This window comes from Gallus gallus, chromosome 1 (assembly GCF_016699485.2).
Source record: "Gallus gallus isolate bGalGal1 chromosome 1, bGalGal1.mat.broiler.GRCg7b, whole genome shotgun sequence".
In the NCBI taxonomy this organism is placed as follows: Eukaryota; Metazoa; Chordata; class Aves; order Galliformes; family Phasianidae; genus Gallus; species Gallus gallus.
The window spans coordinates 21906489-21923948 of NC_052532.1; the positions used below are offsets into that span (position 1 = coordinate 21906489).

Here is a 17460-nt window from a genome sequence, read left to right on the forward strand (position 1 = left end):
CATCAGGCACAAGAGACTCCACATATCATATAACACCCTCCTTACAGGAGAACTTGGAGATTTTCAGACTTTTCTTAGAGCTGCTGAACTACAGAACTGCCACAAGCAGAGATATCTGCAGAATCACAACAGTGGAGACCTTCCTTCTTCACACCACTGCCAACATTCAGCCTCTTGCTTTTTCCTAGATCATCTCCTGTTTTGTTTCCTTATCTCGTAGAAATGGGAGAAAATTGTTTTCTGCCCTAAATCTTTCTTCACCCACTACTTCATTCATGAGTTATCTGAAGCTGGCTTCTTCTGACCAGAGGGCAAGTTATGATTCTGCAATGTGAGCCAGCTACTGAAATACCAGCAATGGTCTGTGAAAGTGTTTCATTGCTATCATATAGCATTTACAATTCCTACCCTATGCAATTTGGCCTAATAAAAGGCATTATCTTTCTTTGCAAATCTTGTTTCTTTAATTACCATAATTTAACCATTAAATACCCATTAAATGTATGCTTTTTTTTCACATCCATACAAGCTACAACATAAGTGAACTCACATTACACAGAACAGCATCATAAAACAAGCAATGAAGAATTAATTATTTGTACTTCTTGTACACGTATTTCAAAAACTCTCTTATCCTTGTCTTTGCATTTCAGACTTGCCAGCAGTGACAACAAAAACTTACAGATGTGACTACCCTTTAGAGAAGGAAAACCATTAAAGCACAACAATTTGTAGGCAGAAGTATGATACAGTCATATGATTCCTTACTGATTCATTGTACACAAACTATGTTTATAAAGATGCAATTAGTCAAAATGTTTTCTGGGAAATCACTAAAATTAACTACATACTTACATAGCCATCATCTTAGTCATTTTAATAAATTTGAACTAGCATCTATTAGTCTATCAGCTCCTTTAACATATAATTTCAAATGATCTCTGCCCAATAACTGATTGAACTTGGCTTGTGTCCATAAAAATCTACTAAAAAATCAAGTGCTGCGAACAAAAGCAAGCATTAAAGGAACTGAAATGGGCTGTGTTTAGGTATGAAAGCAGTTAGAAATAGTTTTGATTATTATACTCTTTTACAGTAGCTCTAAAATGAAATGAAAGATGACCCTTTTTGAGAGCTGCATTTTTGAGAGCTTCTCATCTGTATATTTCACATTTAACACTGTATCAGCAGCATATGAAATGTCTCATGTTCAACATAGAAAATATTATACAGAGACAGCTGCTATAACAGAAAGAGCCTGTATTGCTATCAGACAATTCTGCTATTATTTAAAAAGATATTGGAATAAAATAAAGTTAGACAGTATCTTCAATATTGCTTATGGACTTGACTGTCACTGCAAGATGTGTTTTTCAAAACACATTTGAAAATCATAGAATAACAGTATTGTCTGAGTTGGAAGCGATCTTCAAAGTTTATCTCGTTCAACTTCCCTGCAATGAATAGGAACACCTGGACACAGTTAGATCATGTTGCTCAGAGCCCCCTCCAGCCTGGCCTTGAATGTCTGCAAGGACAGGGCATCCACCACCTCTCTGGGCAACCTGTTCCAGTGCCACACTACCCTTATTAAAAAATTCTTTCCTTGTATCCCATCTAAATCTCCCCTCTTTTAGTTTGTAATCATCTCCCCGTGTCCTATCACAACAGACTCTGCTACAGAGTCTGTCCCCTTTCTTACATCCTCCCTTTCGATACTGAAAGATTGCTCTCAAATCTCCCTGGAGCCTTCTCATCTCCAGGCTGAACAGTCCTAACTCTCTCAGCTTGTCCTCATACAGGAGGTATTCTATCCCTTGGATTATTTTTGTGTCCCTCCTCTGGGAGTACTCCAGTAAGTCCATGTCTCTTCTGTAGGAGAGTGGCTCAGGGAGCAAGAATTTGTGAGCTCGAGTGCTATGTGCACAGCCCTGGCTATGAGACTTTGAAGCTGTCAAAGCAGGAAGAAAAACTGAGGCTTCAGTTAAGATAAGGGGGTAGCTAGCCTGGGAAGAGATCAAGACAGTGGAATGTGAAGAACAGTGAAAAAAGCCATGTGATGATTAATGCTGTACCAATAGCTAGCGAGCAAGACGCGTGATTTCTGTGTGCTAACCAATTATAAGTTGCTGTGTGTACCCTGTATTTCCGTATAAGTATGAGCTGATTCGGGCAATAAAGTTGGATTAGAAGTTTCCACCATTACTTCTGTGAAGACACGTGGATTCATTCTGGCCGCCTTCCTTGACTCTCCTGTACTGAGGACTCCACATTTTAGGTGAAGTCTCACCAGTGCAGTGCAGAGGGACCAAATCACCTCCCACACCCTGCTGACCACTCTTCTCTTGATGCAGCCTAGGATCCAGTTGACTTTCTGGGCTGCGAGTGCATACTGCTGGCTCATGTCCAGCTTGCCATCCACCAGTATCACCAGGTCTTTTAGCAGGGCTGTGCTCCATCCTTTCATCCCCCAGCTTGATTTGATAGTGGAGGTTACCATAACCTAGGTGCAAGTCCTTGCATTTGGATTTTTTTAACCTCATGAGGTTCACATGGTCCACTGCTCAAGCTTGTCTAGGTCTCTCTGGATGTCATCCCATCACTCGGGCCTTTCAAGTGCAACACACACCTTGGTGTCATCCACAAATGTTATAGTTTCCTCATCTAGGCTGATTTCCTCAGCTTCTCCCTTCTCCTCCCACCTCCCTGGGGCATGGGTCTGTGGGTCCCTTCACCCCCTGGTCACAGAAACCAGGCCAACCATGACAAACAACTTGCTAAGGGAGCACTCAATCCCACTGTCAGTGTCACTGATGAAGATATTAAAGAGCATCAGTCCCAGAACTATGAGGAACACTACTGATCTCCATCTGGACACTGACACATTGATCACCACTCTCTGCGTACAATCTTGCAACCAGTTCCTCATCCATCGAACAGTCCACCCATTAAATCCATATCTTCCCAAATTGGACAGAATGATGTTGTAGATTTAAAAACAGAGGTCATAAGAGAGGACAGAAAGTACTCTACTAGAATTCCACAGCATTTCATAGTCTAAGTATGATTAAGTTGATTTCTCCACAACTTTTAAGAGAAACAAAGAGTGTGGGCAAGTGATACCAATCTTCTCTGCCCATTTACTCTGGTGTGACTGGATTTTCAGGTGGCGAGATCATTTGTCCTCCTGGTAATCAGATGTGCTTAAATTCCCCATTATTTGTAAGATATCAGTTACCTCAGCTTCAGCTCACCAGGCAAAGAATCTACTGATTCAGCTGAAAATCTACTTTGGGATCTAACACAGTTTTTATTAAAAACTTGGAATTTTTGGCCCTCCATATCTGAATGAGGACATAAAAAGTTGCATGGAAATTATTCATCCAGTCAGCACTAATTTGATGGATGTAGACAGCAAAAAGTATTTTCATATGAACTTGATGAAATCAGAGGACTATATTGATGATCTCCAGAGGTGCTTTCCAACCCCTGTGGTTTCTATAAGTAGACAAGAAAGGCTTAGTACCATTAAATACACTATTTTTTTCCACATTTCAAAAAAAAAAAAAAAAAGAAGAAGAAAAAAAAAGCAAAAAAGCAATGGCCAAAAAAAAAAAAAAAAAAGGGTTTTGTTTGTTTGTTTTTAAATACAGTGGGCTTTTTTGAACCTCTCCTGTGATAGCACAGTCTAAATAGCATTTTTGCTTCTAAACAAGCACACTACATTAATATCCACTGGAAGCTACAAGATTAATAATGGAATCATAGAATATCCTGAGATGGAAAAGACCACAAGGATCATCAAGTCTAACTCCGGTTTCCACATGAGACCACCCAAAAATCAGACCATATACCTGAGAGCACTGTCCAAACAAGTGCTACTTGACCTTTGGCATCTTGATATCATGACCACTGCCTTGGCAGCCTGTTCCAGTGCCCATGAAAGAACTTCTTCCTGATATCCAATGTGCTTTTTCCCTGGTTCAGGCTGGAGAACAGTGGAGAGTATGGAGAACAGTGATGATCAAAGAACAGAACCTGTTTCAGAAAAGGCAATGAAAATGGCTACAGAACATAAGTTGGTTACAAACCCCTCACTAGAAATTTCCTGAACATGAACTGATTAAAGTTCCAAATTTTGAACCAAATTTTAAAGTGATCAGTGACTTAACCAATTCCAAAAGAGCATGGCATGGAGAGAGAATTGTAGTGGAAGAAAATTGCAGGTAGGAAAATGGTTTCCTGTGGTATTTTCGGTGAGGAGAAGCACTAAAAAAAAAAGCAGCGCCAAGGACCCAGGACTACAGAGATGAGAAACTAAACATGAGCGAACGCCTCACCGCCACCTCCCCCTTCCCGCCCGCCTCGCCACCATCGGCCTCCCCGCACAGCCCGCCCCCTCTCGGGCCGCAGCTGAGGGCAGCGCCTTCCCGCCTCCGCACGGCGCATGCTCTTACTACCCATAGGCAGCGGCAGTACGCATGCGCGGATTCTCGCTGCGGGCTGGGCGGAAGCGTGAGGCGGTGTAGCGGCGGACCGTTCCTTGCCGCCCTCTGGAGCAGGTAGCGGCGGGATGCGGGGCTCTGTCCCCACCCAGGGCTGAGGGGAGGAGTGCAGCGGGCGGCCCGGCAGTGGAGCAAGGGTCTTTTGTAGTGCGGAGATCTCCTGCCCGCTCAGCTGCCCTGTGCTGCCCGGGCTAGGTTCTGCTTTCAGCGTGAGCCCTTGCACCTCTCTTCTACTTGAGCTGCCCCGCAGCCGTTCTCTATTCATATATATGCTGTTACTTCTTTTCTCCTAATCGGGTTTAAGCTAGTTGGGCCCTGAGAACAGAGAAGAAAAAGGTTTATATTGTCAGTGCTAATAATCGAATACTAGTACTAAAGTAATGCATCCAGGCTGTTGGTTTTAAACATCGTAGTTTCTGGCAGTCGTTGGCTTAACTGTCGTCCTCACAGTTCATGCACTGAGCTTCACATTTCTGTCTTCCCGAGGTGCCTTCGTAGTGCAGTGGCTGCTTCTCAGGGCTGAAGTGCTGCTGAGATAAATGGCAGTGTAAGAGTACGTTTTCCACCAGAAATGCGTAGCTTTGGCCTATGTTAAGCTCTACATTTAGTAGATTACAATGTGAAATGAATAAATGAGTTTGTATTAATTTTTAAGAATTTTAATTGTGTAATAGTAGTCTGTTAGAGCAAAAATGGGCTGGAGCTTACTGCCATGCATGTGCTCCTGAAGGCTTATGCCAACGCATGTTAAAGCCTAGCAGCCAAGGGAGTGAGGTGTCACGCTACTCTCTTGGCTTTTCCTTCTGTTTAGTTAGCTGATGTGGTGTTTTCTCCTCAGGTTACAACGTGAGGGGAAAAAAAAATTCCAGACTACATCTTTCTTCATGAGTTGTCCTCTCGGTTTTATTAAAACTGCAGTACAACAAAAGATTGTTCCTGTGAATGATGGGAGGATCGATCCAAGTTGTAGGCATTCTGTGCTCTGTGTTTTTCTCAATGGTTTTTATGAGAAAACTGAACAGAAAATGTAAGATTACACTACTGTCCCTACATATATGTTTATGTTAAAGGTGGACCATTACCTTCTTCAGAGTTGTTTTACATCTTGCAAAGCAATCCCACCTATTGTGTTGACTCCTTTATGTGTTTACAGGGGCTTCAGAAATCTCCCGTTTTGGCTCACCCCATCAGTTAGATGCTGTTGTTCTTGGCTGTTCCTTCATTCTTCGTGACATTTTGGTGAGATTTCCTCCGAATCCCCAAAATCATGCGTTTATTCTCTGATTTGGAGAATGACTTAAAGCATCTCTCTGCAAGTAACATCTGCTTTGATAGATAAGGAATTTCCTTGTGCCTTAAACTGCTACAGCTTCCTTGTCCCAAAATGACATTAATCCTCTTTATGGTATTTTCAGTGAAATGTTTCTTGGTTACAGAGAAAAAAAGTAATCTTTCCAGTTTATCTATTGCTTCTTGAGATTTCTTTATTTTTCTGCTCCAGAGCTAATCTCATTTCTAGAAAGAGAGTACAGAGGAACAAAATCCATTAGTTGCAGTAATGCCTAAAAATAGGACCCAGTAGTGCATGCGCACCTTTGACTTGAACAAAAGCTAAGATATTTGATGGGTCTGTGTAATCCAGGCAGAAATGTAGTCACTTTCTATCCTGTGCACTGGATTAATGTACTGTTAGGATACAACTTTGGTTTCCTCCCACATGAACTTAATTCTGGAATCAAGATGGAGAATATTAATGGATTTAATACTCTGCCCTTGTGAAGCCCCATCTGGAGTACTGTGTTCAGGTCTGGAGCCCCCAATACAAGAAAGACAGAGCTGTTGGAGAGGGTCCAGCGGAGGGCCACAAAGATGATCAGGGGGCTGGAGCACCTCCCCTACAAAGACAAGTTTGGGGAGCTGAGCTTGTTCAGCCTGGAAAAAAGAAGTATGTGGGGTGACTTAATTGCAGCCTTTCAGTACCTAAAGGGAGCCTATAAACAGGAGGGGAGTCAACTCTTTGAAAGGGTAGGTAACAGCAGGACAGGGGGGAATAGTTTCAAGTTGAAAGAGGGAAGATTTAGGTTGGATGTCAGGGGAAAGTTCTTTACTGTGAGAGTGGTGAGGTGCTGGAACAGGCTGCCCAGAGAGGTTGTGAATGCTCCACCCCTGGTGGTGTTCAAGGTGAGGTTGGATGGGGCCCTGGGCAGCCCAGTATTAAATGTGGAGGTTGGTGGCCCTGTTGGTGGGAGGGGGGGGTGGGGGTTGGAGATTCATGATCCTTGAGGTCCCTTCCAACCTGGGCCATTCTGTGATTCTGTGAAGAGCAGTTGAATTCTTCACATTTGCTGTGTTTGCAAGGTAGTTATCTATATTATTTATTTCATCTTCTGACTTTTTTTGGTATGAGCAATAAGTGGCAAAGGCTGTCTTACATCTTTTAGGTTCGTATTATGAGCTCTTGTTTATTTTGCTTGTTTTAAAATGTCTTTTGACTCCCCTTTTGAAGGGAATTGCTCCTAAATACAGAATTGTATGTTTCAGAGAACTGGATGGAAAAAAAATGTGATAGACCCATTCAGCAGATAAATGCAGCGTGTAGTCTTGCTTTGTAATCTCTTTGTCATATTTTCCAGTAAATGCTTGTTTCCCTTGATCTGGAGTGAGGAGAAAATTAGGACATTAACTGTGATTGTATATACATTATTTTCTTTATATTACTTGTTCCTCATATTTACTCAGAGATATGAGGTCTTTTGAGTGATAATTCCATTACTAGTGAACTGAGTTATTTAGAATTTGTTATGATTGTAAAAATTCAATTGATCTTCATTGCATCCTAGAGATTCTCAAAAAGCACTTTCCAAAGGAATTCAGCAACATGTATAGCCAGGATGTATGTGAAATGATTCCTGATTCTAACAGGAGGTTGACTTGACCTGTCTGTTATGGCTGATTTGTTTTCAAGTGCAAGAATGTCCTCTGGGTCTTTAGACTATTAGGGCATATTGGTATCTTTAATTTTACACTAATAGTATAGGAGAACATTTCTGTGTACCAAGCTTGCAACCTACAGTTTTCTGTGTTGAAATCTTGTAGAAAATTTTTAGCCCTTTACTATGCTAGCTGAAGTCTAAAATTTGCTATTTTGTGTTTCTTAGAGATACGTGGAGGAAGATGAGAAGTAGTGATGAATACTTTTGATGAGAAGAACAAATTTATATTTCTTCTGTACATTTCTTCTTACATTTTTCTTAGTAAGAAAAACATTTCTTACTGAAAAACATGTCTTAATGATTTGCAGTGTGCATTAAAGGATTATAGAGCTGATATGAGAGTTCAAATTCTGGTGGTTTTTGTTGTTTTTTTTTCAAACACATTTAAGATCTTTTTCTTTTAGGTTGTAACAAAAGTTTTAAATATATATATATATATATATATTATAAATATATATATATATATGAATATATATATATGATTTTCACAAAAGGACTTAAATGCCCAGGCTCTGCCTAACACCCTGTTTGCAGTGATCAGTTCAAAAATTAGTCTTTAAACTACATCTAAGCTGCTACTTGATTCTGTAAGTGCATAAGCTTTTGGTTACATACTTTAACACTAAAGTTACCAGGCTCTCAAAGCTTGTTTCTGAGTTGTGTTGCAAGTAAAATGAAAAGCTAGTTATTTTGCCTTCTGTCTGAATTGATGAAAAGACTGTAAGCCTGGCAGCTTCTCTTGTGCCTGCACACCAGACAGCTTCTTAGCTCCTTAATTGAGGTCTGAGATTGTTAAAGTTAAGCTGCAAGAGAAAGGAATGAGGTAGAGTCCTTTTTATTAAAACTTATTGTTTCCTTGTAGCATACTGTTTTCTTTCTGAACCTCAAGATAGAGACATCCTATGATTGCATTATCTTTGCGGAATATGTCTCAGTGTATCCAAAAGAACAAATTCTGAAATTACTGCTTATTTTTGTTGAAGGTTAGCCTTTATTTAAAGCTTTTTCTACTAGGCAATTGTTTTCCAGTGTATTATGGTTTAGGGTGTTTTATATGCTTTTGGAACATATGTTAATATTCCCTAGACAATTAAGATAGAACTATTGGGTTATAGTAGACTGTTCTACTGTCAGAAATATAAAAGCTAGAAAATCATTAGGTAGAAAGACAGTTATGGGGTAGAGCAGCGTGTAAAAAGTTCAGCCCATAGCTGTCTTCAAAGTTACATTTCACTTAGTAAGCAAGTGATGAATGATCTTTTTCTCTCTCTTCTGAATTCACATGCAAGGTGAAGTCATTTACATAACTCTTTGATTGTTAAAATTAAGCTTTTTGGCTGCTCTGTATTTTTGTCACTTTTAGCTTTTGGAAGGCAATAGAGGTTTTTAGTTCACTACCTTTTTCTTTCTGCTGTGCATGTTTTGAACCCATTCCCTTTTTCTGCTGTTCAGGGAGCGCTCCATGATGCTTTCTACCTATCACAGCCTGATGAGTAGCTCTGTACATGCCACCTAGAGAATTCTGCAGCAGCAGACTTGGATTTGAAGGGATGCTTGTCAGTGCTATGCAGTTAGCCTTTTGAGAACAAGAGACACCTGGCAGACTTATTTTCACTGAGCTGCTCTTAACACCGAGGACAGCACTACAGACATCTGCATCTACATTTGGGATGCCCATGCTGTATCCATTTGGTTTTGAAAGTGTATTTCTGTGGCTCTTAGAACTGCAGTATATACGTATGTGCATACACCCACACTAATGTTTTTGTGTTTTAATTGCAGAGAACAAAAACCTGGGAGTGTCAGTGATTATCAGTTAAAATACATGAACTTATTTTTACATGTACAGAAATCTAAGATTTGAAAAAGAAAGAACACCACAAACCACCCTTGTTTTCAACTTGTATATTATTTACATAAATTACCTAAATTGTAGGAGTAAACATGAAGTAAGTAGTGGAAATAATATGGCTATGTCCCACTGTATCAACTGACATATGGCTTCTTTTCATAAATTTTCCTTTCTAACCACAGGGACACATGCAGAATATTTGTTCAATTGACATAAATGGCAAAATCAGTTTTAAATGAAAGCAAGTGGGCTGCAAAATTTGAAGGCGGTTTTTAAACCTGAATTCCTTTCTTTGTTTTGATTTAACAGCCTTCTTTGAACTGTAACAAAATGCATCTTGCTGTTACACGTCTCTGGGAAAAACAAACATCTCTGTAATTGCCCAAGTACTGTAACTGCGAGAAATTGAAGAGGCATTAATTCATTATGTTGTACATCTTCCTAGATCCTTATAATGCTGCTGAATGAAAACTAATGTTGCTGATTAATTCTCAAGTTCAAGATTTCTAGATGAAATAGGTCAGCTCATCAGCCTGCTAGAATGTAGTCTGAAGTAGAATCATAGAATGGCCTGAGTTGAAAAGGACCACAATGATCGTCTAGTTTCAACCCCACTGCTATGCGCAGGATCTCCAACCACCAGACCAGGCTGCCCAGAGCCACATCTGGCCTGGCCTTGAATGCCTCCAGGGATGGGGCATCCACAACACACATGATTTAGCAGAGGGTTGTTAGTTAGGGTTAGGTTGTGGTTGGACTCGATGATCTTAAAGGTCTTTTCCAACCTGAGCAATTCTGTGATTCTATGATTCAACCTCCTTGAGCGATGTGTTCCAGTGTGTCACCACCCTCTGTGTGAAAAACTTCCTCCTAATACTTAACCTAAACTTCCCTGGTCTTAGCTTAAAACCATTCTCCCTTGTCCTGTCACTATCCACCTTTGTAAACAGTCGTAAGTAGATGCTTCCAACTGAAAAGCTTTATAAGGATAACTCATGAAACTTTCTTGTGCATGCTGAGAAGGAAGTTATATAGAAAAAACATGCTTGCTGACCTAAAGTAGGGAAGTGTATGTTGTGAGCAGGTAGGATGCATGGCACTGTGACCTCGTTACTGCCTCTCCTGAGTTCAAGTGGCTGCTTAGGTTTTTTTTTATGGTTCTGCAATCTGGAGAAGGCTGCTGCAATTAATTCTAGGGATTATTGCATTGCACCTTGATGTCAGTATGAGTACTGCCAGGTGAGGAAGCCTATCTGTGACTTGGGCAGCATCATGAATGCAGGTCCTCAGCACAAGGATCTGCTATGTGATTGATTCATGCTAACCACTTCCCATTATTATAAGGACCTTTTACAGCCTTCTGGTGGTCTTTGTTTTCTATGAAGTGTGTGGAAAGTGTCAGTTAACGTGCAGTAACTTAGCTGTTTTTAGTTTTGCAGGGTTGAGGAAATCTTTATTAGGGCACAAAATATTTTGGAAATCAGAACACTACAAACATGATTTGTCACTTGTGCACCCTCTTCTCTAAATTGCTGAAATATTGTACTGTTTGAGCTCTAGTTGCACTTCTGCTTTTCAATTGGCAACACGATTCTGCTTTTGCCATTCAAAGTCTCTGCTTGTTTTTTAGCATGTGTTTTATATATAAAGTATTCATACGCTTTATCCTTTATGTTCACCAGCTGTTATTAATCATGAGTAATATTTTGTTGCCATTTTCAACACAATGGAATGTTTTGAAAATATACAATGATGGAGGTCTGTCAAATGTTATCAAATATCTAGCAAATATAGCATGTCTCCTCCTGATGTTGATGGTACTGAGCAATGAGACTGATCCCACAGAAGTTTTTTAGTCATTTAATAAAGCTCTCATGTTACAAAATAGATTTCTCCTTCTGAATATGCTGGAACTTCTGGTAAGTCTTATTTTGATGTATTTGAGTAACTTCAGGAGTCTGTTTCTCATTGTTTAGATAGCAGCTATGCCTGTTCAAGTGCTAAAGATCATTAAAGGAAAACTTGAGACTCAACTACCAAGCCACTTGCAGAGGGAGGATTTAAAACATTTGCAAACAGGACTTGACCATACCAACAAATATTTCCAGGTAAGTTACTAACAAACAAATTTTGGTTTGCTTTGAAATAACTCTTGCCTAATTTGTAAAGTGCTGCCGTATTTCAGCTGTGTTGGTGACTTTTCAACCTGTTGAATTTTTTGCATGTATGCTACTGAAAATCCTGTTTTATCATCTTTGGTACTTAAGAGGCAGAAAGTCAACATTATCCCAAGCTTATCTTCTGACCAGAGTGAAAACAAATTTTGGAGAAAACCTTAGGTGGCTTGCATCTTAAAGAAAATGGCACAAATATTTTAAAAACATGAACTGAACCAATTTAATGATGGGGTTTTTTCTTGTATGCAAATGAACATCTTGCTTCCCCCACTGGGGTATTCCCAGATCCAGCCCTAGTGCTTTTCTGACCCTGTGGTGAGTCAGTTCAGGGAAGTAAATGGCACAAAGCTAATAATATTAACAGAGAGAGTAGTTTTCACCTATTCTTGTTCTCTAGATTGATTCATTATGGTGTCAAAGAAATGCCAGGGGTACTGCAATTAGAAAGGAGCAAAACTGCCTTTTTTGGAAGCACTGCAGCAGAGTGTGATAGGAGGTGATTTGATGACATAAATGAGTAAGAGTGACCCGTCTCCCCTAGGCCTTGTAAAGGGACAAATGGAATTATCAATAAAGAATGCTGCTTGTAAGCAGGGTTTTTATTCCTCAGGATATAGTTTTCTGTCCTCGTTTACCTGCAGGGCATGCAGGCTTCCCTACTTTTAAAAGCTGTTTCTGCAAGAGCCATTGGACACTGACAGGGTTTCTTGTTTGCAGAGGAAATACTGAAGTAGACAGAAACAGATGCTGAATTAGAAAATGATTGTGCTAAAATAAAAGTTTCCAATAGGTAAGCAGAATGATTATTAACAGACTAAGCATACATGTAATATTGTAGCCGATTGCTGCAAGTGTAATAGAATCTTTCTCAGAACTTTGCTTGAAGAAGACTTCATGCTACATGGATTAGTAGATGACTGAAACAGCTTGGCACAAAAACAGAACAACTGGAGGGCTGATAAAGCTTGTGCTAATACACCATTAAACGTGTCGGAGACTCTAGTTCCACAAGCCAAGCTTGAAGCAAGTGTGAGAATGTGCTGATGGCAGGTTATCTTAGTGATGGTACAGCATGCTGTTACTCCAGAGTTTCAAAAAATCAGGTCCTGATATGAGGAGGAAAGAAGAGTAAGGGAGGATTTTATGAACTGTGTTCTTGGAAAAATATGACAAAAATCACCCACAGTGCTTCTCTCTGGCATCTGTATCTTGGTACTTTCATTCCTCTGAAAATTTTTGGTTTCTAGCATCCTTCTGAAGAATACAGAGTTTAATCTAAATTTAAGGGAAAACAGTACTAGCAAAGTCTTTACCTCCTCAGTCGAGCTGTGCCTTGACTGAACCTGATTCCACCTCCTGTTAACTTACTGTCCTCTGGACTTTACACTGGCAGCTGAACCAAAAGTTGAGAATGTGCTGTCATGTCCCTAGAGCACTGCTACAGCTGCCAAGTCAGCTGTTGGACCAGACTGAGAAACTAGGCTGTGGCAAGGAGGGAGACAGATTCACTAGAGGCATTGCACATAGGAAACATGACGGTGAGTCTAGTGGCATATGGAATGAGGAGGGATTTGGAAGAAGTTTGTTGAGTTTTGACGTACAGTGCAAGATTTGTGGGGGAGGTTTGAATTTGAGCAGGTTTCTCCAGGGCAAATTTTACATGAGTTTGGAGCCCAGGAGTTTTAGATGAATTAAGAAAGCAGTGGGTAGTATTTCTTCTGGGGAAAAGGATTAGAGAGTAGGTGTTCAGGATACAAAGAAAACTGATGGGCGCAGGCAGTTCTACATAAGAATGGGGTCCCAGAATCTGAGAAATCATTTGAAGATACTGGGATGTAGGAGGAAAAAAGTGGAAAGTAAAAATGGTCAAAAAGCAGAGTCCCTTTCTCATAAATGTATGCTGTTCTTTAGCGGATTGAGTGTTCTTTACTAAAAGAACATAGTGTTCCTGAAATGATTTGGTTTTATTGCAGACTTCATTACAAGAAAAAATCTGTAGAATTTCTTTTACTGGTATATACAGTTCAAGACAAATAATCGCAGCAAGAAGAATTGTTCCTAGTAATTGCAATTCTAAAGTTCTGATTTTGAGAATGAGTGAAAAACCTGTCTTTCAGTATTCATGCACAGATCTCAAAACATTATTCTGTGGATACTGATTGAAGTATCAAATATTTATTTTAACAGTCCTTCTACAAAATGCGGCTGTGTTCCCTGTGAAAAGCAGGAGCTTAACTGCTCTAGACACATACTCATAGATCTGTGACCTTTATTTTGGTCTAAATTATTCCTACTGTTTGAGAAGCAATAAAGCAATATGGTAAACATTAATTTAAATGCAATATAGGGTGCTTTGTTTGTTTTGGTGCAATAAATTTATATGCTTTAGGTTGGAAATGGAGAATTTGTGAATTTTAATTTTTTATAGAACATAGTCAAATAAGTTGAGTTTTATTTAGATTCTTCCTCAGTTAATTTGTTACTGGAGTGTTAATGTTACTCTGAAAAGCCTTCACAATAGCAATTCACTGCTGTATATTTTATCCTAATATGGTTTGAGAGGTGTTTCCTAACATTTAAATCATGTTTCCCACAGAATATGTGCATTATAAGATCACAGTGATTAACCTGACTGTTATCTTAGTGTTGCCTTTGTGCTTTTATAGATGATTGCATCTGCAGTCTCTTTTACAAGAACCTTCTTATTTTATTTGCTGTGTTGTTTTATAGTTCTCTTAAATGTTCATAAACTCAGTTTTCAAATTTCTATATTTTTCTTCATTGAGCCAATCTCTATGCTTTTATCTTTGAGGTAGATACAGTGCTTTATTTACCATACTGTGCAGAAATACATTTGGCTGCCATCTTTGTTTCTGCTGAAGCTGAAACCAACACGTTTGTTCCAAAGAAAATTTAACTTAAAAATATTGCTACAATTTGTTTCAGTGCAACTTGAAACTTCACTGTGATAATTAAATATATGTACACACACATATGTATATTTGCATATTTTAGAGCATTAGTGTTATTGATAAATCAATATATTGCTGAGTTTCCAAGTTTTGTGATGCATTCTTTGTCATCCCAACTATAATTGTTTTAAATATCACAGAATATTGTTTATCTCTGCATCTTTTATCTCTTGACTGTGATTTCATTTGGATATTTATGTTGTAATCCTTTGTCAATAGTTTGAGGAATTGCTCTATCTTTTAAGGTTTTGAATGTCCTATTTATTTTAGCAACTTTTTAGCCTTTGTGCAAAAAGTGTAACTGTTGTGTTAGTGGTGTAAGCTATGGAAATACCTTTTTACTGCTACAGTTTCTGTTTACTATCCAGTCCATAGCATGTAAGTAATTTAGACTTGTACTATTTTATGCATAGAGCTTCCTTTATATCTCTAGAAGCTCATTTATGCTGGCTTGTGCATGTTTCATCAGTTAAAACAAAGAAAGATAAGTTCTCATTTTTCTTAAGCTTATAGACATTTTAGCTGTTATCAGTGTTTCAGTAACCTATAGATTGTATGGCCCCAGTTCATGTATTTATACATATGTATATTTAATTTTGCTTTTATTTTTTAGGGAATAGTTATTCTTTCCTACCCGCTAACAAAACTTGGAGATGGTACAGACTTTTTCAAGATTGTTCTTCAAGGTACTCCATCAAAATATGCTTTTGGTTTTTCTGGACTTCTCAGCCTTTTTTTTGATATACTGTTCCACCACTACTACTTGCTTTGTTTATTGTTCTGTAAAATTTTTATACTTGAAACATTCTCTAGATATGTTCGTTCCCCATAAAAAATTGATTATTTTAAACTGTTACATATAAGATACTGGAAGCTATGTGGTCTTTGGATTGTCAGTTGACTTCTTGTCACGGTATGTTTTAAAATACTTTTCTGAAAATTCACTAGTTATGAGTACAGCATATTTTTAAATTTCTTATCACAGAGAAGGTCTAAGAAAGAAACACAGTTAACAGTTACCCAGTATATGCTATGTCAGTACACATTTGATGTAGACCAGTATGCTAATTAGCAGTACATGTATTGCACTGTTTCAAACTGAGCAGTTCAGAAAGGGTTTTTGAGATGGTTTTGAGAAACTTGCCATTTCCTTGAACTTCTTAGCTTCTTCTTTCTGTTAGGGAACCATCACTTGCTCCTTATGAGAATTTTTGATTATATTCTGTGTCTGTGACCCAACTGTAGGCTAGGGAGTCCAGATCCTACCTGGAAATGCTGCTCGTGATTAGTGTTGCCAGAGGTAAATGAAGCTGATGAGAACAAAGTGGTTTATCTTCTGGCTTTGGGGGTCCCAAGGGCAGCAACAAAACTTCTTGAGTCTTGCTAATTCCATAAGGCTTTTCAGAAAGGTTAAGAGTTTTTATATATTCTCCACAGTCTCAAAAATAAGTTCACACATCTAAATCATTAGTGTTATTTCTGAAATGATAACAGCTAGAATAACCTCCTAAAATAACAACTTGATGTCCAACACTTGATTGTTCCATCTGGAAGACTACTTGCTTGATAGAACCCAGTGTCTTGGTTTGGAAGGAACCGTAAAGATCATCTAGTTCCATCCTTCCTGCTATGGTCAGGCTGCCCAGGGCCATGTCTATCCTAGTCTTGAACACTTCCAGGGATAGGACATCCATAACTTGTCTGGACAACCTATGCCAATGCCTCACAGCCCTCTGAGTAAAACAACTTCTTCCTAATACCTGAATCTCAACTGTCTGAGTTTAAAACAGTTCCCTCTTGTCCTGTCATTGTCTGCCCATGTAAAAAGTCTTCCTCCTGCTGATTAATTTCCTCCAAGTACTGAAAGGCCACAAAGAAGTCTACCCCCAGAGCCTTTTCTCTTCACCTCTCACCCTGCTGGCCACCATCCAGGTCATTGATTTACCTATAGTTAGCACACAAACCCAATTGCACAGCTATTTATGTAGTTTTCTGATTGTTAATTAATTGGAATGAAAAATGTATGTTCTGTAGATTAATTTATTTTGGAAACCTTTTCCTATTGCTGTTTTGAAGAAGGAATGATAATTGGATACATTTTTGTTTTTTTTCCTAGATGACACATGTTCAAGGATTAACAGCATCAATGTTCTAATGTATGGAAAAATGGCAGAGGATTGTGCAAAACTTATACGTAATGGGGTAAAATATATTCACTTTTTCTTATTTTATAGACTGTTTTCCACAGATCTGTGTTACTTTTTTATTTTGTCTTCATAGAGCTATTACCAACATTAGGAATAGTCTATTCAGTCTGTTCAAAATCATAATTATGAACTTGGAAAAAGTATTTGCTTCTGTAAATTTTTTGACAATAATATTGAAATAATAGAGCAGTTCTTTTTGTTTGTCAGTGCTTTTTCCTTTACCTAGCAAGTAAAGGATCAAGAATATGGATGAAAGAGAAGCCATCCATTTATGTTTGTTAGTCAGATGTCTTGCCATACCTTTGATAAGGTAGATTTTAAATTTAGTGTAACTTAAATCAATTAAAAACTTTTCTTTTTTATAATTTGAAACTACATGCACAGTTTTTTTTTTTTTTTATTGTCTGTGTTTCTGGCTACTTGTTTCATTAGAGAAGAAGGCTTGGTTTGATAGCTTCAGGGTAAAGGACATTGGCAAATCAGTCTGTGAGTTTGATGAGAGTGTTGCAAGCTGAAAACAATTACCTCAACTTAATAGTTTTGATTAGATTGCCTGTCAGTGTGCTGATGGATAGCCTGATATCAACTTAAAGCATACTGTACATTATGAACTCATGTTAGTGTTTTATTATTTATGGTAGAAATTCACACTGAAGATGGAAAGTTTTTTAGTAAAGAAATCTGGTCTTTGTTTTCAGGTTCATAGAAATATTTTTATGAGCAAAAATGTAAGTCTTTCTCAACCATGGAAATA

The 17460-nt window shown here is 38.6% G+C and overlaps 1 protein-coding gene across 5 annotated transcripts in view; it reads left to right on the forward strand.

The window, feature by feature from the left end:
• The first annotated feature begins 4498 nt into the window (after positions 1-4498).
• The window catches only part of POT1 (protection of telomeres 1), a 67261-nt gene continuing 54299 nt past the window's right edge, over positions 4499-17460 (forward strand). For 3 of the 5 annotated variants that reach the window (XM_025147065.3, XM_015280911.4, XM_025147062.3), the window contains exons 1-5: positions 4499-4562; positions 5659-5744; positions 11327-11458; positions 15113-15185; positions 16616-16701. In XM_025147065.3, the coding sequence (XP_025002833.2) occupies positions 11336-11458; positions 15113-15185; positions 16616-16701 (282 nt within the window). In that variant the 5' untranslated portion in view covers positions 4499-4562; positions 5659-5744; positions 11327-11335. 5 annotated transcript variants of the gene reach the window in all.